General features: G+C 42.1%; 1 protein-coding gene across 2 annotated transcripts in view; it reads right to left on the reverse strand.

Moving 5' to 3' along the window:
• Nucleotides 1–802: 802 nt before the first annotated feature.
• Nucleotides 803–22304, reverse strand: part of LOC129330085 (flavin-containing monooxygenase 1-like) — a 34172-nt gene continuing 12670 nt past the window's right edge. The window contains exons 5-9 of one of the 2 annotated variants that reach the window (XM_054979969.1): nucleotides 14894–15093; nucleotides 13027–13382; nucleotides 10392–10464; nucleotides 5554–5819; nucleotides 803–828 (exon numbers count right to left, since the gene is read on the reverse strand). In XM_054979969.1, the coding sequence (XP_054835944.1) occupies nucleotides 803–828; nucleotides 5554–5819; nucleotides 10392–10464; nucleotides 13027–13382; nucleotides 14894–15093 (921 nt within the window). Of the gene's footprint in view, nucleotides 829–5479; nucleotides 5820–10391; nucleotides 10465–13026; nucleotides 13383–14893; nucleotides 15094–22304 lie in introns of those variants that run through there. The other variant, XM_054979970.1, reaches the window with a different exon arrangement.

Raw genomic sequence — 22304 nt, forward strand, 5'->3', positions numbered from 1 at the left:
CACAATCTGGAAAAAATATAAAAGTTACCTGGGCGAAGGTATCCCCTCGTGGGTGGTACCATATGAATCTATCGACCTGAGAGTTATTTATAATAGAGATCAATGTCTGTCCTATAAAAAGATTCTCATTCAGGAACAAAATATGTTAAGTATTAAAACAGAAGAAGAGTTAGGTTCATGTTATGGATGGTTTCAATATAGGCAGATAAAGGATTTATATAACTCGGATCGTTCAAGAAGTGGAATTAAATGGAAAGATTCAGAATTGGAAGAAGCTGTATTGCAAGAAAGTAAGAAGAAAATTTCAAAAATTTATAAAATTCTTTTGAAGTGGCACACAGAGGATGAAACTGTTAAAGTCCAGATGGTGAAGTGGGCTATAAATTGTCAAAGAGACATAACAATGGAGTCATGGGAGTATTTGTGGAAAAATACAATGAAGATCTCAACTTGTACCAGTATTAAATAAAATGTTTTTAAGATGATATATAGGTGGTATTTGACGCCAAAAAAATAGCTTATGGAAATGCTAAAATGTCTGATAAATGTTGGAAATGTAAGAGTCACGAAGGATCACTGTATCATATGTGGTCGACTTGTGAGGTAGCTAGGCAGTACTGGGGAGATATTTTAGAAATGATAAATGAGATTTTGCAGACTTCAATAATAAAGAACCCAGAACTCCTGCTACTGAATTTAAATATAGAAGATGTTCCTATACAACATAGAACATTGCTATTTTACATGACAACAGCGGCAAGAATACTATATGCACAGAAATGGAAAGTGCAAGAAATACTATCTATTGGAGATTGGATACAAAAGTTGCTGTACATGGCGGAAATGGACAAAATGACAAGAAGGCTGAGAGACCAGAATGCTGAAGAATTTTTTAAGGATTGGGGTAGATTGAAGGAGTATTTGGAAAAAAAGTGGGACGTGAAGGGGAAACTGGAGAATCCCTTTCTCCAATGGAAGAGCCACGTCAGTGAGAGAAAGGGTCCTTGGACAAGAAAAAGGCTTTTTAAGCTGTTGGAATGTCCTCCAGCCAATGGTAGGATACATACCAGTAAGATTCCAGTATTCTGTCATCTCAGAGCCAAACTAAAAGTGACGTCTTACACAGGTTGAACACTAGTCGGCTTCCCTCAAGTTTTGATGGGAAATGTAGGCGCCCTGGTTTTACAGCTTGGCTCTCCATTACAACTGCAAGACCAGGATGCCTACATTTCCCATCAAAACTTGAGGGAAGCCAACTAGTGTCCAACCTGTGTAAGACGTCACTTGTAGTTTGGCTCTCAGACAAACTAAACCCTTCAGTGCTGCCCCTCGACCATCTACTTGCTCAGAAAAAGTTGGTGATTTACAATATATTTTTATAATGCAAAAGTCAGACTGGAAACAACTTTGAGAAAATGTTTTCTAAAGGAGTCTAGGAAGCAATCTTGTCTGAAATAGACCTTTACCGTACTACCCTTCTGTGCACCTTCTTCCAGAATGTCATTTTACAATTATGTATTGCAGGTATTTCACTCCTTGTATAATGACCAACTTGTGCAAGAGTAAAGACAATTGATACCTGAGCAAACCAGGGGCTGATGGTGTTTTCATACATGCTTGATCAGCCTATCTAGGGATACCGAAGTAAACACAACAGAGGCTCCTCCAGAATTCAAAAGCAACAAATAAATAGGACCCTCCCTGAACTAGAGGAAAATGCTATAAATCACAGTGTTCGCCTTATATAATCATATTTACAGTGATTCGTGCAATATGTGAATAAATAAATAAGTTATACGTAATCTCATACAAACTTTTTACAACACTATGTAAAAGACCATCATACCCATCTAAACATAGTCAAAGGTATTCCAGTAATTCCAACAGGGATAACCTTCAGTCAGTATCAAAAATAGCTCTATTACAAACTCTCATTCATGTATATGTACACATGGCCAGTTTTCCACAACACAATGCAGTAATTAAGAAGATTTTCTCTCTCTTTCTTTTGCCGAGCTGCCGGAGTGAGGCCTTAAGGTGATGAGCACAATCCTCTTTTGTAAATTTCACTTTTCCAAGGGCTAAAAGAATATCCATGCATCCCAGACCCTTGTGGTTTACAGCACACCCCTCTCCAGAAGGTAATCACTAGGTATCAGCCACCTCCTCCCATCACCTCTCATAATCCTCCACCGCCTCTGGTGTCCCCCCTTCAGTAGTCTTTACCCTGCTGAGGCTTGGTTAATTCAATGTTTTAAGCAGCGAGGGCAGCAGGGTAAAAGCTCCAGAACGGGAGACAGTCCAACGTGCCAGAGGTGGCAGAAGGTTGTGAGAGAATCCTTGTCTCCAGAGCAATCTCCGCTGGCACTGTCTTTCAAAACTATGCTTCCCGACACTTGAGGAACACGTGGACTGGCATCTCATGTAGAGAGGCTCTACGAAAGATTTTATTTTTATTTTTATCGATTTTACTTCATCTATACCCTGCCTTTCTTTCCTCAACAGGGACCCAAAGCAGCTCATATAATTCTCTCCTCCATTTCTCCCTCACAACAACCCTGAAAGGTTGGTTATGCTGAGAGTATTTAACTGGCCCAAGATCATTCAGTAAGCTTCCATGGTAGAGCTGAGAATCGAACCTGGGTCTCCCAGAGCCTAGCCATTTACTCTAGACACTACACAACCCTGAAAGAAAGGATGTAACCCCGCTCAGGTCTGCAATGCAAGTCAGCTTTAGGGGGGGAAACGCCAAACATTACCTCTCTCTTTGGAACATCATAACAGTTTTAAAAAATGCAATTACTTGGTGTAATTGTGTACTCCACAATTGTGTACTCCTGGTGTAATGGTATACTCCAGATGACGTATCACTAAATAATGGAAATGACAAAATTTCTTAAGAATGTCCAGCAGGAGAAAAAACCCACAAATTCAGGAATAATTTCAGTTGCTATATTTATTAATTTCAGGAAAGATCAATACAAGTTATATCACAAAGTCCCTCATTACAACATTGTTTTTTTCTTATTTGATCATTCTTACAGATCTCAGTTTGAAAACATTTGATTTATTGTAATATGTGTTAATGATCCAGATCTAAGGCACTTTGCAAATTAAGAGAGTTCTGTAAGTGACAACATGACATGCGCACAATTCTCATTTTGGTCATGAGGAGGCCCAGATCAAATCCCAGAAGAGCCCCATGTACCTCAGGAGAAGAGGACTGGGAATCCTCTTCAAACAGATTGTTCGAAAAAGAAATTCCAAAAAGTCAGATGGATCACTGACTATTGGCCATAAAACAGAGCTCAAGAGAATCTCCACATACAGAGTAGGAATACCATTGGCTACCAATGTAGGGTTGCCAATTCCACCTTTGGAAATTCCTAGAGATTCTGAGGGTGGAGCCTGCAGAGGGGAGGAGCCTCAGAATGGTATAATGCCATAGACTACACCTTTCAAAGCATCCGATTTCTCCAGGGGAACTGATCTCTGTCACCGGAAGATCAGTTGTAATTCCGAGAGGTCTCCAGGGCCCACGTAGAGGTCGGTAACCCTAATTGTTGTACAGAGAAGCTCTATCTGTAGGAAACAGCAGTGGCCTTTGTGCTCTTTTTGAGGCCTTCCTAAAGGCGCCCAAGCAGGTTATGGGAGGAAGCCTGGTGCTAACCTTTGGTTTTTGCAGAAGTCCCTGTAGCTTCTTCCTTTTTTAATCTTAAGGACGAAGATTTTAAAATGAAAAGCAGGGCTTCATTAACATTTTAAGTTGCACATTAAATGATTGTCCTAAAAGTTAGGGGCACTTGCAGTGGAGTAGAAATAGCATAGAGACCACTGCACTTGTACAACTCCAAATATAGAAAGTGTATTGCTTTGTATAAAATCTGCACAGAAAAGTGCAAATAGTGCAAAATCAGGTAAATACAGAGCTGGTTCAGACAATATGGCACCCTTAAATATGCTAAGTAGTGGGGGGACATCTTCCTACCCCATCCACCTTGAGCTCTGGCCTCTTCAATACCAGGAGGTGTCCATAAAGTGGTATAAATTCAACTTGGTCAAATCCAGTGTGCTCATGCACCATATGTGCAGCTGTAAATGTAAAATGTAAGATTTCAACTGTGCACATGATACCAGAGGCCATGTTGGTCTGTTACAGAATAGTTAGAGGTCTTCAAAGAGAGGACAGTCTAGAACAATAACCAATCAAAGAGACTTTGTTCACTGGAGCTGCTCTGAGTGGGGCACTAATCTGTCTAGAAGAGTGGTATATAAGCACACTGTTATTAAAGAGAAATGATCCATTCCAAGTGAGCGAGTCCCACTCCCAAAAGTAGATGGCGGGGCAAAGTAGGACAAACATAGAATCAGATTCAGTCGAGGAAGGAGCAGCATGAGACGTGATAAGAACTCCCATAAAGTATGGGCCATGCTGAGTTATTATTAGCACCTATAATGAGCGATTTATTTGTGCCTGCTGAAACAATATCATTCCTACTATTTTTGAAACTTCATTGCTTGTATATGCACCTGAATAAATGATGTTAGTTTTTAAGCAGTCACTGGATAGCTATACCCATGGAGACTGACTGGGATGGCCTAAGATGACTCAAACTCAGATCTCTAAAGTTAAGTAGGGTTGGCCCTGGTTAGTACCACAATGGGAGAACACCAAGTGTTAGAGGCAGGCAATGGCATACCACCTCTGTTAGTCTCTTGCCTTGAAACCCTATGGGGCCGCCATAAGCCAGCTGCAACTTGACGGCACTTTCCACCACCACCATGGAAATTGTATAAGCTGGATTTGATTCCATCTACCTGTTATGCCCCTGCTTGACTGCTTGCTGGTATCAGAGGTGGGACAACTTGCACGGGAAGATAAAGCACCCTCCCCAAACCCTGCCCTTCACAGCACAGGGCTGGCATATTCTCCAAATTAAATGAAAGGAAAGAGCATGCTAAGCATTTTAAGCCCCAGTTTCCAATTCTTCCCAACTATTAAACTTATTCAGACAGTGCTAAGGTTAAGAAAACATTGGAATTAACTCCTCCAAAAGGCTAGTTTCCTTAAAGTATAAACAAGGTATTTAAATTTCAAGTGGTGCTGCTGAAGAAAACTTTTGCCTTTTTGAATGTTACTCAGACTGAAACTCACATTTTAAATTTGCAAGCAGAAGTGTTGAGTTTTAATGTCATATTGTTAATTTCCAAAATCCACACATTTAATGTAACAACTGACTTTTGGAGTTGCAGTGAATTTTCTGGGTTCGGAATAGGCTTTACTTTGCTGAGATCTCTCTTATGTATTGATATCGAGGAGACTTCCATTTTAAAAACAGATCTGTAGAAAAAGATATCTATGCTCAAATTGCCTGAATCTGAATTCTAGTTTGTCCAACTTGCCCCCTAAAAGATGTTGGACAGAGAAAGAAAGCAGATATCTGGAAAGACAAACAGCCATATTATAAAGCTGTCAGAACTAATTTAAACCATAGAGAATCCCAACAAAGATCGCAAACAGGGAAAGGGCTTTAAGCACATATCCAAGGAAACTGGATGTGTCTACCACCCGGGTTCTCATAGGCTTCAGGGTCCGCTCCCACTGGCTCATGATGGCATTCCTGGCTCCATCCCACTTCCCCGGTCCAACTAGGCGGTACTGGTAGGGAGAGCAAGGTCCAAAGAAGATCTTAAGGGCCAATTTTGGATCGCTGCGAAGAAGAGCTCGTACACTGGGCTTTACACCAATTAAGGAGGCCACTTCATCCATGTAAACAAGCCAATCCATTTTCAGAACCTCATCAAAGTTGTAGCCAAACCTTAATCAAAGAACAAAAAAAGATGAGATGGGAAAGAAAGAAAGAAAGAAAGAAAGAAAGAAAGAAAGAAAGAAAGAAAGAAAGAAAGAAAGAAAGAAAGAAAGAAAGAAAGAAAGAAAGGTGAAAATAAATGGCACACTATTGAATGCTTTGTTCCAAATAGCCTGCATAGGAAATCTGGAACTTAAGGTCATTGCCACAGGGATCTTGAAGTGTTGGACCCTGAGAAAAGGGGAAAGTTCTACTTTTTCTCAGAAGAACTTATTTGGCAATAAATATGGTGAAATCTCAGAGTCTCTGGGTGAGTATTATCACTTTTCTGTAAATATTCTAAATCAGCAGGCTGTGTTTTAATTATTTCAAGGCAGATTGCACCCTGTGAGTCTGTACAATCAGTTCCACAGACATTTCAATATATATGTAATAGGTTATATACATGCAAATTTGCAAAGGTTTATACCAGGAGTAATCCTACAGAATTCAAAAAATGCTGAAACTGAGCATAAACAATACTCAGACTGACATATGAAACAACATAGGAAATCCCCCATAGGATCATACTTACAGCAGTAGTAGTAAAGTCTATAGTCATGCTCTATCCATTTACTAATGCAACTCTTTGAGATTGCTTCCTTATCTTGAAGCCCTCCTATCTGAGTAAAAAAAGCCCTGCATAATTTGTTGAAAGTAATGGTAGCAGTAGAATGAATTGCTAATTTTAAGACTCTGGACTTCATGATCATATGAGGTGTGTGTGTGCACGCGCGCATGCTGAGCTCTCCTTAGACAATAACTTCAGCTGTCAGCACAGAATGAACATTCCACAACCTTGGCCCTCTACACATGACCCCTCCCATGTTCAGTCATCACATGGAGGGAGCAGGTATAGACGTGATGGCCCCTCACCCTCCTCTGCACAATCACCAAACCATGAGCATAGCACCTAGACATGGCAGAAGTGTGCGCATGTATGTTGGCATAGATCTACCTTTCATCCAAGGTGCCTTCTTGCTGCCTAAGGAAACTTCCTCTGACTTCCTTGGATCTCCCATTGGAAGAAGAGTCATTGAAATTGGAGGAAGCCTCCTTCAGCTGGAACGTTGCTTGTTGGAGTGGTAAGCTAAGGATAGGGTCCATCTCATTCCTTCTCTGTGATGACGGGTGCTGCTTTCCAAAAGTTCTTGGTCACAGTGCCAATGGTGCCAGTGTGTGTGTCCCCTTCTCCTCTGAGTGTGGGTGCCATGCTTGCAAGCAAATGGTCAAATGGAGATGGGGAATCTTCCTTTTCTCTATCCTGAATCTATTGCTCATCAACCTCACTGGATGCCCTAAGTTTTAATATTATGGGGGAGGCAGAAAACATTCTCTCTGTCCAATATCTGCAGTCCATGCATAACTTTATCATTATATTCTCCCTTGGTTGTGTTTTTGCTAAACTTTTTTTAAGTGTCCTCTGTGTACCTCTTTGAATCTTCTCCAAAGGGTACAAGAGGAGGAGTTTGCACAGCTAGAAATCCATCTAACTATAATACAAACAATGGACCACAGTGTAATGTTTCCAACAACACAGCACAGCCACTGTGTGGTCCGTAACTACTCAAGCCCACACCTCCACAACAGACAAAGGTTGGGCTACAGAGTGGTTCTGCTCCAGGAGCAGGGGATGGATGAGGTCCAGGGCAGTTATCTCCGCCACCACATGAATGCCTGCCTCCTGAGCCTTCCCCGTTTCCTTTTCTTGGCAGTTCCACCAACTCCGAGGGAACAACCTCCTGAAGGGGAGTCTGGCTGGAAGTTCCATTCCCACTCACAGCAGCCTCGGTGCTTGGGACTCAAGCTCCTACGCACTAGGACATTGCAGGCCTAGCAACGCACTACGCAGGGGTCATTGGAGAGGATTAGGAAGTGCTGCCAAAGTGTGGGCCTGAAGAGGTTGGGATCTGGAGGAGCTGGATGTTTCTCCAAGACCCCCCGATGCACTGAGATCCCTCCTCCTCCTCCTCCTCAAAAAGTTTTAGCAGATACCCTTCCTCTGGCAACACTGACAACTCTTCTGCTTCCTCCTCCATCCCCATAAGCGGATCTTGAGAAAGAGGCTCTGACTATGAGACCTCCCCACTATTGCTGGATACCAGTGGGCCAGCAGGATGAGCTTGGGACTTCTCCCCCCCCCCCACGTCCAGCTTTGCAACTCACTCTAACCTTCATGGAGCTAATAAGAAGAGCCCTCAGCCAAGGAACCCACTAAGCTTGGCCCCTGAGGCTGGCGCTGCTACAGAGACTGGGGTGGGAGAAAAGGCCCCTGACCCACCACACAGAGGCACCTTCCCAGGCAGGACAGGTGCCCAAAATAAGAAGTAATATAACAAACGAAAGAAACAAGAAGAGTTTGAGCCCTCAGCTGAGGAACCCACTAAACTTGGCCCCTGAGGCTCGTGCTGCCAGAGATTGAGGTGGGAGAAAAGGCCCCTGACTCACCACACAGAGGCACCTTCCCAGGCAGGACAGGTGCCCAAAATAAGAAGTAATATAACAAACGAAAGAAACAAGAAGAGTTTGAGCCCTCAGCTGAGGAACCCACTAAACTTGGACCCTGAGGCTCATGCTGCCACAGAGATTGAGGTGGGAGAAAAGGCCCCTGACCCATCACACAGAGGCACCTTCCCAGGTGGGACAGGCACACAAAATAAGAATAAGAAAAAAATCAAAAAGAAGAGTAAGAGTGTGTGAACCCTCAGCACCCTAACTCAGCATCCACGCACCTTTCCAGACAGGAAAGGTGCTCAAAATAAGAAGAAGAAGAAGAAGAAGAAGAAGAAGAAGAAAGGAAAGTGTTAGCCTTCAGCAGAGAAACCCACTAAACTTGGCCCCAGACCCAGGCAGTGGCCCTGAGACTGGAGGAGCACCCTAATTGAGCACCCGGACACCTCACCAGCTAGAAGAAATGCTCAAATTATTATTATTATTATTATTATTATTATTATTATTATTATTATTATTATTATTGATGATGATGATGATGATGATGATGATGATGATAAAGAAAAAGATGTGAGCCCTCAGCAGAGGAACCCACTAAGCTGGGCCCCAGAGCCTAGCAGTAGCCTGAGACTAGGGTGGGCACCCAGACACCTTCCCAGCCAGAACAAGCGCTCTACAGAAGAAAGACACTCAGCAACAACTCCACCCAAATGCTCCCAAATCCTCCCTCTCTCCATCTTTCCACAACAGTTCCTGCCTTTCTCTCTGCTTGCTGCAAAGTGAAAGCATGTGGCTGAGAGCTGTGTCTTATATACTGCACACTCACATAGAGCAGAATGAGAGCTCTCTGGTTTGCAGGCAGAGCTGCCTAGCAAGGTTTTGAGGGCTAAGATTGGTGTTCCTAGAGCTACAGAAGGTCTCCATCCCCTCCGTTGCATAAGGAATTAATGCTTGCTCCTTGCTCTACAGAGCAGAATGGGAACTCTCCAGTTGGTACGGAGACAGGGCCGGTGCCACCATTGAGGCAGTGAGGTGGGGGCTGCACTGCCAGCGCCAGGGTCTCTGGTGCCTGTGGCAACCCCCCTCCTGCGCGCGCATGGCACGCACGCACCACGGACTGCACGATGACGTCATCGCGCAGCACAAGCCAGGGCATTCGCCGGTGGGTGGCTGGGGTGGCGGGCAGAGGCTGCTCCATGCTCTGCATGCCACCCTGGCAGCGGCTCGTGGCTGCTGCACCCGGCTGGGGGTGTGTGGCGGCGGTGGCAGCAGCATGGGGCTGGCTGGCTGCAGCAGCTGCAGGCCAGCCACGCCAGCTCTGCGGTGCACGCCTCCGCCCCCGACACCCCCTTCGGCACCTCTCCAGGGCCCTCGCGCCTGAGGCCACTGCCTATCTGGCCTCTATGGGCACGCCGGCCCTGGGGGGCTGCAGGTGCCGCGGGGCCAGAAGGGGCACCAGAGGGGGTGCCGGGGGCGAAGGCATGTGTCTTGTGCCGCCTCCAGCCAGCTCCACACCACCGCCGCCGCCGCTGCCGCACGTCCCCAGCCAGACGCAGCAGCCATGGGCCAGGGATGACAGGCGGCCGGGGCAGCGTGCGGGCGGCCTCCTTGCACTGCCCCAGCCACCCGCCGGCGGCACTGCGTGATGACATCATCATGTGATGACATCATCACGCAGTCTGGAGCACGCGCGCCCTGGCACCGGGGCTGCACAGAGAACTGTCTAGCAAGGTTTCTAGGGCTAAGATTGGTGTTTCCATGGCTGCAGAAGGTCTGCAGCCATTCGTGTCCTCCATTGCCAAGGGAATTAATGGATTGGCGCCAGGCTGTCTGGCTTCACAAACCAATTATGAAGCGAACAAACCAGTCAAAAAAGTCATGGCGTTTGTGAAAAACGTGGCCCCACATGTTGCGTGTTTGTGAATTACAAACCAGCCCGGTTCGTGACAAACTTTGGGTCATAATTACGTCTGTGCCCACCTCTAGTTAGCTCTTTCTTACAAACAGAGATATATGTATGAATGCAAGATATATGTGCCTTCACTGTAACATGTGTACAGAGCCATGTCTCTCTTTTGTACAGAGGCATACCAGTTGGACTTGTTTTTCTTCTTTTCATTGACCTCTTTCAGCATTTTGTTCACTGGAGGCAACTTACATAAGCCTAAAAAACAGGAGGAGAAGGATTTTTTTTAAAACCAACTTGCTTTAAAAAAAATTCTTAAAAAGATAAAGAACTCTTTTGCATTGAACAACAAGGCATAGGATATCGCCATGCTAAACCACAGAACCATGGCCAGGGAGTGGAGGAGAGGCATATTATGTGGCGGTACTCACAGTGGGTGTTCCTGTGATTTGCTTGTATTTGAGTTGGGTTGGGGTTGTGGGTGGGAGCTAGAGGGAATCTTTGTCCAGGCCATTCTGGTGGATGTGGCTTCCCTAAAGATGTTCTGACTGCTGCTTAACATCACAGCCTCTCTACATGTTACTTCTTTTACAAGTTCTCCATGAAACCATGTCATGCTCCGCACAGATAAACACCACCTCGGGGATTGGATTTTATTTTTTAAGAAGTATGCACATTGGCTCAGAAAGCTACCACTGGGGGAGGGAAAGCTCCTGTCTTTCTCCCAAGCATTTCCCCCCATGCAAAAATACTGCAGATGGGAGTCATTTACCCATTTCTACTGCCAGTTTGGCAGAAGAAAGAGAATAACTCTCTCACCTTGCACTGTTTTTACATGAGGAAAAAAGCTTGGAAGAAAGGCAGGACCTCCCCTGAAAACAGCTTTCCAATTTCATTAACTCTTTTTATAAAAAAAATATTTATTTATGTATTTATTTATATTTATATTCCGCCCTCCCCGCACCAGCAGGCTCAGGGCAGATTATATTCATAAATATTAAAATTCACAGTTTCTCAAATTAAAAGCACAATACAATAAATAATAGAAGTCAATACCCTATCTGATGTGTGTCTGTGCAGAGCACAGGTTGCCTCCATCGAGAACTAGTAAAAGAAGTAATGTGTAGAGTGACTATCAGTTTTTGCTTGTGGGATGAAGCAAGGTTTTATGTACAACAGACCGAAAATCAGATGGCTACTCAAGTAGTTCGTACTACAAAGTGGGAAATAGTGTAAATTATTGTCCTAATCTAGTTACGGAAATCCCCAACACAAATCAATTTTCAGTCAGTCTAATAAAGGAGATAATCTATGTGCACACTGTCGTATCTGCAGATTCTCTCTCTCCATTGAAATTAATTGTGGTATTTATATGCATGAGAAATACCCAGGACTTTTGTAGTGGGGTTGCCTCTTTTTTTACTCAGACTTAACTGAGAGCTTCTGTCTTTTAAAACTGGTTTTACAGTCTGCTTCTAGTTTGTGGGCTGTTCTACAAATATTATTTTAGGATGCCGAATGTTGTTTTATGCAGTTTTTATACCCCTGGCTTCTTTCTATGGCTTGTTTTAATATTAATCATTCTTATGCTGTTCCTTTTATGATTTTACAAGGACTTGCTGAGGGATCTCGTTTTCCCTTGACCCCCCCATTTCCTATTTCCCTTCCCTGACAGCCGCCAAGACCCTCCCCTGCCTCCTTGTCTTCTCCTCATCTATCAGCCAACCTACTTTTGCCTGCTCCTATCTTCGTCCTTCCCACCTTCCCTCTCCTGGCAGCCTCTCCATGGGAAAAGTCTGGCCCAGTTGTGCATTGACCTTTGACACTGGACTGCATGGTGAGGGTAGTATGTCCCCAGTGGTCACCACCACCAGGCCTGTCCCTGCTGAGTCCTCCTCTATTGGGGAACATGAAATGAGAGGTGGATGGGAAACTCCCGAGGGCTGTTTTGTTCAAATTTACCTCTTCTTCCCTCGCTTTCCTACCTCAGCTTTGCTCAGCAATATTACTATTGTTGCCTAGCAATCTCCAAAGTTGTGACTGAGAGCTCTGTGAACATTACTTTCTTAAAGCTACAGGCATTTTTTTATTTTAGGGAGTTTCAATCCTCCAATGTATTGTTTCTAAGATTTTAAATAGTTTTGCAAACTTGGAGTTGCTTTTAAATTTGTAGAGAAACATCCCGTTCCCCGCCCCCATCTCTCCCTAGCTCCATTTTGGTGATCTATGAATTCACACTCTGTGGCTCACTTCAGAATGAGATATATGATTGCATTGCTTTTACTTTGTGCCTCAGTGTAGGGAGAACATTGGAGAGGAAGCATATAAAATCTCCAAATAAATAAACCAATGTTTGGCCTAAATAATAATAGGAAAATATTTTACAGCTGATGTATATTTTGCAATGTACACTTGTTTCCTCAGTTTTTTATATAGTTGGCTTCATGTGGATAACCCACATATGAGGATGAGGTCTCTAAGTGCTCAGGGGACTCCTGAGGTATTCATAAAAATATGATTTTTTAAAAAAAGGATGGGAAAGAAAGACAGCAATAAAGCTTAATGGAGACTAAGGATGCCCCAAGAGGGATGGAAAGCTGAGAGCAGTTTTTTGAGCCTGTAGAGATATAAGCAGCAATGTGGGAGAGGTAAAAACAATGGCCGGGATCCCACAGACCCAATGGAAGAAGCTGTCCTGTTTAAAACATGTGGTTTAGGGGAAGGCACCTTCTGTCTCGAGAAGGTGCTGCATTTATGTGGGATCCAGCCCCAGAAACATGACCTTGGTTTTATGGAATTATTGTTTTTCATCCTACTTACCATTAAAGATACGGGTGACCCAACGTGCTTGAGTTTCCACAAGTGGCATAACTGCCCCAAAAGGCTTGAGGAAGCCTATGATGGCCAGCGTGGGCTTTTCTAGCCGAGGTGGGAAAATGTATTTGTACAAGGAGGCGTGTTTGTTTTCAACCTTAATAATGGACTCATCAAAGAAAGGAAAAGAAGGTTTGTAGCCCGTGGCAAAGACAACAATATCCACTTCCTCTGCCTCTTGACTGTCCTTGAACATAACAGCGTTTCCCTTGAACTTCTTCACACTGGGCCTGACAGACACCTTCCCATTGAAGATGTATCCAGGCAGTTCCTCATTCAATACTATGTCTCCCATCACAGACCTACCGGGGTGTGGGTGAGGGAAAGACAAAGAAAGAGACATTAGTATTTTGGCGATAAAGTTGAACATTGTTTTACAAAATGAGATGAAGGGTCTCAAGTTAACCTTTCTTCAATGGCTTTCTTTTTTTTTTGCTACTCATTCTGAAACTATATAGGACAAGTCTGCTCTGTCAAGCATCTATGTTCTCCAGTATCTTGCTTTATTGCAGGAGCCCGTCAGACACTTCCAGGAAGAGCACAAGCAACGCATGAGTTAAACAGACCATTCTCGTTGTTGGCCTCTCAGCATTTCTTATTCTCAGGTATGCTGCCTCTGAATATGGCAGTGTCATTTATCATAGCTATTTCCCAGAAGGTTTTAAACGCCTCTCAGCCAATGCTACGCTGTCTGTAGTGGCAATGAATTCCAAACACAGAGCTGAAGAAGTCTGTTCTGAAAGAACAGCTAATCAACCCCAGTTTGAATGTTCTGAGGAAAGGCAAAACAAACCCCAATCTACTTACTTACCAAGATTACCTTGAGTTCCAGAATAAAATAAAATAAAATATTGGAAGAATCAAAAATTATACAACAGTTCCATGTATGTATAGAAGAAATCTCTATAAACCCAGGGCAATCCATAGGTTTGCAGAAAAAAGCTTTAAAAATGGTTAAAGAGGGTAAAAAATAAAACAAAAAATGTCATCTCATAAAATTACCTCACAAGATTCTGGTAGCCATTTTGAATTGACTAGGCAACCAATGTTATGACTAATTGCTGAGATTATCCAAAATGCCTGCCACGGTTTTATTTTAAAAAATTGAGGTGAGTTGAGGAGAAAGAAAAAGTGGGAAGGCTGGAAGAACAAGAAGGAAGATCAGGATGGGGACAAATGAAGCTGGAGTGAAGGGAAGAGAGAAATAAAAATGGTTCCGCAAATGGGCCAATTTTCAAAGAATCAGCTCTGAATGGAGTGTGAGAGTACTCCTGCGGCTGGTGTAACATGATTTATAATTCTGGAAGTGACATTGTCGTGCAAGGGCCAGGAGCATGCATGAGCAAATAAAAGACATGGGAGAGTAAGGAGACCTGGCAATTCTAAGTGGCCTATCTACTTAGCATATGCCATCAGAGAATTCAGTGAAACTGATTATTTGCCGTTCATATTCTTTGCAGTGAGGCTTGCACAAGAGAACTGTAACAAAATATTTGTATACTAGGTTCTCTGATACCTGAGATGGCTCCTAAGACTCATACAAATACCTTAAATAAATTAATAACAAAACAATACTTTCTTGATCAATTGTGCGACCACTGTTCATCAGGAAGCGGATTTAGATTTTCCACTTGAGGGATCAAAATGCCTCATACCATTTTCTTCTGTGGAGTCCTTTGCTGAGAATGTTGAATTAATTTTGGGAATACACCTTAGAAATTCCCATCCCTCATGGACACACATACACTATAACTCCATTTTTGTTCTTTACATTTTCTTTTCCCACCTCAACTTCCACTTTAGCCCCAAGTACCTGTCCTTTTGGACCACCCCATAATTTGCACGGTTAAGCTGCTGGTTCTCTCGAAGTATGATGAGCCAGCCAGTCACGTGGGCAGGGAGGAAATTTCGAATAAAAGTCAAAAAACGAGTGAGGAACACCATGTCCCATGGGTAGCCGTTATCAAACACCCGACTCATCACCCTAGCACTTTTGTTTGTGCTGAACATCACCTAGAAAAAAGACAAGATTTTGAAAACACAGCAGCATCTGCTGATAAGCAACAGCCAAAATACATAAGCAAGACCATAGACTTAAATGAGCTTTAGAGTGTAAACTACCTAAAAATTATTTGAAGCAAAGGCAAAAAGACCTTGCCCCTGTTCACAGAAGGGTACACATTCTTGGTGAGCCTGGCAGTTAGACAGAATGTGGTAAAAATCAATGGAGTAGAAACAGACCTTAGTGGACCAAAAGGCAGAGCCCAAAGAAAATTCTCTACAGTCTCTGCTTGTGCTTTCAAGCCTCCTGCCACCAAACATTAAAATACACAAACAATAACAAAGATCAACATAAATTGGACTAAACCTGTGCCACTCACAGAAAACAGGAAATACATTAACCTGCATTCACAACTCAAGAAAGTGAGCCAAGCTGCTGACTACAAGTCGAGTCATAAAATGATGAAGAAATCATGCAGAAAACATGTTTTATAGATGGACAACACTGAGACAAAGACTGGGGCCTAGAAAAATTTTAAGTATGTAGCAAAGAATCTAATATACAAAAAGAGTATAATCTCATGCAGAAGCCACGATGAACATCACATTTCTGAAAGGTGGGATATGCATTTTCAAAATAAAATTAATAATTCAGAAGGTACACAGAGATACACAGATATAATTCAGAAGATACACAGAGATAATTGAAAAACCCAAAGGCATCAGATTGTATCAAAGAATTGGACTTCCGGTTTGGGATTCATGGAGGTCTAACGCAGCTCCATTTGCGGAGCTGACCGGACTGCCGTTTTAACCGGCCGGAGGGGTGAAAATAACCCGCGGCCGACTGCTCTCAGGCGGGGAGCAGGCAAAGAACGCTCAAGACCCTAGGGTGAGCTAGATCTCGGACGAGGGGGGGCTCTACTCAATGAGTCTCCCCCCCGATCCTTGAGGTCCCACCTTGCGACGGGTCGGCTATAATCTCTGCGGCAGTTTTGGGGCCAATTCGGCTGGCATAAGACCTACATACCCAAGCTTCGATCGGGGAGGGAAGTTGAGAGGAGAATTCAAGATCGAAACAGCGATTACAACCCGAGAAAGTTGAAGAGAAGGTAAAGATCGCTATCTCTTGAAACGGGACAGATTGACAAAAACAGAGAGGAAAGAAAGTAGATTTTTAAACTGCAACAGACTAGTGAAAAGGAGGTGAAGACTCGGCAGGAGTTGTATTTTAAAAGAGACTAAGTTTAAAGAAGTTATTACAAAAATCGGACTATTGTTTTGAATACCTGTGGTTTTGGAGCTGTGGGAAAAAGACACCATCGCGAGACCTGCTGTGGGAAGACGGGAGACAGGAAGTGCGTAACAACAATAGAGTGGCTGGAAAGAAGCGGCCCTTGCCGAAGGACAGGAAGTAGGGAATCGCCATTTTTGAAAGGGGAAGGGTCGCGGCTTCAGCGGAAGAGGAAGTAGGCCATTTTGGATTACAACAACATAGAGAAACCATAGAGAAAAGACGCCCGACATTTTGGATACTTAGAAATTTAATTTTGGCAAAGATTGGGACATTTGAAAAAAAGGAAAACGTTTAATTATACGCCACGGAGCTAAGGAAGAGAGCGGATTCGTGGGAGCGAGCTAAAGCAAGCCCCACGATGTCGAAAAAAGAGTGGCAATCGGCAATAGAGAATCTGGACAAAAAACTTGTAGACATGATGAAAGAACTTAAGGACACGAAATTGGAGCTTATTAAGGAGGTTAAAGAAGTTACACAGACAGTAAAGTCGGAGCTGTCAGAAGTGAAAAAAGGCGTGGAAACGATTAGTAGTGAATTACAAGGAACGCAGCAGAGAGTCAAAACAGTAGAAGACGCGATGGAGAATTTAATAGACACGCAACAAACAGAGATGAGACTGGTGAAGGGGAGGATGTCAGTTGCAGAAACTAAACACATGGAGAAGCAGCTTCGTTTTCGTGGTCTGCCAGAAGTGGAAGGGAAGTCAGCGCAAGAACAGATGACTGAGGTGTTGGCTGAATACCTGGGGAAGGAGGAGGAGGAAATTGTGGCTATCCTAGATGTGGCGTACCGTGTGAACTCGAGAATTGCAACCCAGAGGAAATTACCAAGGGATGTGATTGTGCAGTTTACAACTAGAAACATGAAAGAGAGGATTGTGACAAAACAATTTCAAGACCCATTGGAGATTGATGGCAAGACGATTATCATAATGAAGGAACTGCCCAGATCAGTGTTATTGGACAGGAAAAAATATAAAGTGCTAATTCAGACTTTGAAGGACATGAATATCAGGTACAGATGGGAGTTACCGGAAGGAGTGTCCTTTGAGTTTGGAGGGGCAAAAAAACGCATCAGATCTGAGCGGGAGATGGAGAGATTTATTAAGGACAATGAAAAAGACTTACCAACAAAACCATGAATATGGAGTGTAAAGCATTATCTTGGAATGTAAATGGACTAAACTCACCGAATAAGAGGAAAAATATTTTTCATTGGCTACTAAAACAAAAATGTGATATTGTTTGTTTTCCGGAGACCCATATCAGAAAACAGGATGTAAAATATTTAAAATCTGGAAAATTGGGCAAAGAATTTGTAGCGGCCTCCAACAAGAAAAAAAGAGGAGTGGTGTTGTACATAAAAGAGGAGCTGCAGCCAAAATTTGTTATGAGAGATGTGGAAGCTAGATTTGTAGCAGTGGAATGCAATTGGAATTTAAAGAGAGTGTTGGTAGTCGGACTTTATGCACCTAACGGTGCAAAGGAAAGCTTCTTTGAGGATTTAAGGAAGCACTTAGACGATCTTGTATATGACCAGATAATTCTTGCTGGAGACTTCAATGGAGTGACAGATTTGGAACTAGACAAAAAGACTACAACAGCACAAAAGAAAAGAGGACTATTGCCAAAGCTTTTTTTTGAGTTGATTCAACAAGAGACTCTCGAAGATGTATGGAGGAGAGAGTATCCTAAAACCAGACAGTTTACTTTTTATTCTGCAAGGCATCTTACATTATCAAGAATTGATATGATCTGGGCCTCAAAAGACTTAGCGTTATGGACTAAGGAGGTAGAAATAATGCCGATGGTAGGCTCAGATCACAACCCAATTATGTGGAAATTTGGAAAAAGGAGAAGAAGGAAAGCCTGGAGAATAAATGAGGACTTGTTACAGGAAAGTGAGAATATGGAAACATTGAGAAGAGAGACAAAGTTTTTCATACAATACAACGTGAATAAAGAAGTACCAACCAGCAAAGTTTGGGACGCGTATAAGGCGGTTGTAAGGGGCATACTAATGGACTTAAATGGCAGAGCAAGGAAAAAGAAAGAGGAGAAAAGACAAGAGATTGAGGAGAAAATAAAAGCCAAAGAAGCACAGTTAAAAAAGAGACCAGGAAAAAAGAAAATATACCAGGAAATCAAAATTCTTCAAGAACAGCTAACAGCAATGAGTAATAAAGAATTAGAGTGGAACCTTAAAAGACTGAATCAAAAAGCGTTTGAGGGCGCTAATAAACCTGGGAAATATTTGGCATGGCAATTGAAGAAGAAAAGGGAGAAGAAAATAATAAATAAAATCTGTGAAGAAAATAAAACGTACCTGGAGCAGACTACCATTAGTAGAGCCTTTTATAAATTCTATGCTAAGCTGTATAATAAAAAAGAAGTAAACAAAGAATCAATAGCATCATATTTGGAGAAAACCAAACTTCCAGAAATCTCGGAAGTTTGGAGAAATAAGTTGAACAGTGAAGTAACTGATGAGGAAATAAGTAAGGCAATACAATCCGCAAATCTAGGAAAGGCGCCAGGGCCAGATGGACTTACGGCTAAATTTTATAAGACAATGGCCAATGAACTGGCACCATTCCTAAAAGAGGTGATGAATGGAGTTTTTAGGGATCAAAGGATTCCAGACACTTGGAGTGAAGCGAATATATCATTGATCCCAAAAGAGGGCCAAGACCTGACTAACGTGAAAAATTACAGACCTATATCATTACTTAACAACGATTATAAAATTTTTGCGAAGATATTGGCGGAGAGACTGAAGGGGTGGCTCTCGGAAGTCATAGAGGAGGAACAAGCAGGCTTTTTGCCAGACAGACAAATAAGAGACAATTTAAGGACAGTGATCAATGCTATTGAATACTATGACAAGCGTTGTGATAAAGAGGTTGGTTTCTTCTTTGTGGACGCTGAAAAAGCGTTTGACAATTTAAACTGGGACTTTATGTTTGCCACTATGGAAAAGCTACAACTGGGAGAAAGATTCATCAGAGCAATTAAAGAAATTTACAGAGACCAGACTGCAGCAATTGTAGTGAATGATGAACTGACCAAGAAATTGACGATTAGTAAAGGAACAAGACAAGGTTGCCCGTTATCTCCATTGTTGTTCATTTTAGTATTGGAGATTCTGATGATACAAATACGACAAGATGAGGAAATACGAGGAATAAAAATAAAGGACTATTCATATAAGGTCAGAGCATTTGAAGATGACATAATGTTAATTGTAGAAGATCCATTGGAGAACATGCCAAAAGTGATAGACAAGATCAAGGAGTTTGGAGACTTGGCAGGTTTTTTCATTAACAAAAAGAAGTCAAAGATATTATGCAAAAACATGACTAAGCAGAAACAACAATTGTTAATGGAAACAACGGATTGTGAAGTAACTAGTAAGGTGAAATACTTGGGAGTTGAGCTGACTGCAAAAAATATAGATTTGTTCAAGAATAATTATGAAAAATTATGGACTCAGATAGAGAGAGACTTGATCAAATGGAATAGATTGAACTTGTCATGGTTGGGTAGGATTGCAGCAGTTAAGATGAATGTGCTACCAAGAGTAATGTTTTTGCTACAGACAATACCAATCATCAGAGACTCTAAACAATTTGAAAAATGGCAGAGGAAAATATCAGATTTTGTTTGGGCAGGCAAGAAGCCTCGAGTGAAAGTGAAAGTTTTACAAGATGCAAAGGAAAGAGGCGGAATGCAACTGCCCAACCTGAGACTTTATCATGATGCAATCTGCCTAGTTTGGTTAAAAGAGTGGATGACACTAAAGAATAAGAAACTATTAGCCCTAGAGGGATATAAAAATTTTTTTGGATGGCACGCATACCTATGGCATGACAAAGTAAAGGTCAACTCGATGTTCCTGCATCATTTTGTAAGGAGAAGTTTATATACAATCTGGAAGAAGTATAGAACTTACCTACAAGAAGGAACTCCCTTGTGGGTGGTTCCGTATGAGGTGATAGACCCGAGAGCTGTTGATAATGAACAACAATGTTTAACATACAAAGATATAACTAAAATTGAAGTATCTAAACTTAGAATAAAGACGCAAGAGGAACTATCACCTAACTATGATTGGTTCCAGTATAGACAGATTAGAGACTTATACAACTCGGACTCTGCAAAAGGGGGCATACGAACAGAGAATTCGGAACTAGAGCAGACCCTTTTTAAAGAAGACAAGAAAAGAATATCCAAGGTATACCAAGTACTGTTGAAATGGTATACTGAGGATGAGATAGATAAAACACAGATGGTGAAATGGGCTATAAATTTCAATAAAGAAATAACAATGGAGGCATGGGAATACTTGTGGAAAACTACAATGAAGATAACGACATGTACTAATATTAAAGAGAACATCTACAAAATGATTTATCGTTGGTACATGACACCAAAGAAGATTGCGCTAGGGAACTTGAACACTTCAAATAAATGCTGGAAATGTAGGAAGCATGAGGGCTCCCTCTATCACATGTGGTGGTCGTGTGAGGTAGCTAGGCAGTTCTGGGGGGAAATAATAAGAGAAATGAGTGAAATTTTACAGTTTCAAATAAATAAGAACCCAGAACTCCTGCTGCTAAACTTGGGAATGGAGGGAATTCCAGCCCATCATAGGACGTTGATATTTTATATGACTGCAGCAGCTAGACTTTTGTATGCGCAGAAATGGAAAGTACAAGAAGTGCCAACTATTGAAGATTGGATCTACAAATTGCTGTACATGGCTGAAATGGACAAGATGACAAGAAAACTGAGAGATCTGGACTCAGGGCAGTTTAACACAGACTGGGAGAAGCTGAAACAATATCTGGAGAAGAAATGGGAGGTGGGAGGAAAACTGTGGCAGTTTGAGAACTACTGAAGTATAATAAAAGTATAAAAGAGAGGGGTGACTTTACCGGGGGAGGAAGAGAAATGTGAATTTATAAGCAGTTAGATTAATTGATTGAGATATATATAGATATGTAAAGATTAATTGATAGAATATGGATAGAGAATAATTAATGATAAGGTTTAAACATGAGGATTGAGTAATTAACAATATTTTCTTTCTTTGATAAGATTTATATGCACCAAACTGAATGCATAGAAGAGTTAAATTGATTGATTATGTGATGAGCTATATAGAATTACCATAAAAAGATGAAATGAGCAACATATAGAGAACAAATCAAATTGTTTGATTTGAATATGGGAAATTTTTATGGTTTGTGATATATAGGTTTATGATATATAGAAATATTCAAAACTGGAAAATGGGATAAATTGTTTATTTAAAGACGTACAGTTTGGGTGTATAATAAGTAAAGGAGTCAAAGATGTACTGCTTAATATAATGGAGAATGTATATTTGTTTTAGACAGAGGAATTTAATAGAAGTAAGGGAAAAGGGACAGAGGGTAGGAAAGCTGTTGGAAGTCAACAAAAGGGGGGGAAAGGGAGGGGGTTAGAAACGAAAAATTAGGGGAAAATTGAATGTAATGTAAAAATAATAATGCTCTAACCCAATAAAAAATTTTTCTAAAAAAAAAAAAAAAGATTGTATCAAAGAATTAAACCAGAACTGCACACACTTGCATATGACTCCCATGTACACACACAGAGCACATACACACAACTAGAGATGGGCACGAACCGCATTATGAACTGCAAAAACCCACGAAATTGGCGATTGCACGATTGCGATCTGGTGGTTTGTGATTGTCCACGGCCAACGAACCAGCGTCCGGAAGAAGGCTGGTTCGGTGCGTTTGGCCGCGGTTCGGGAAGCCAGACACTCAGGCGCCAGCAATCAATTCCCCTAGCAACGGAGCCAGGGGAATGCCTGAACTCTGTCTGCGCTCCTTCTGTCACCCTGGAAACCCGAATGGAAGCCCAGCTTATCTTGA

This window comes from Eublepharis macularius, chromosome 5, assembly GCF_028583425.1.
Source record: "Eublepharis macularius isolate TG4126 chromosome 5, MPM_Emac_v1.0, whole genome shotgun sequence".
Taxonomy (NCBI): Eukaryota; Metazoa; Chordata; class Lepidosauria; order Squamata; family Eublepharidae; genus Eublepharis; species Eublepharis macularius.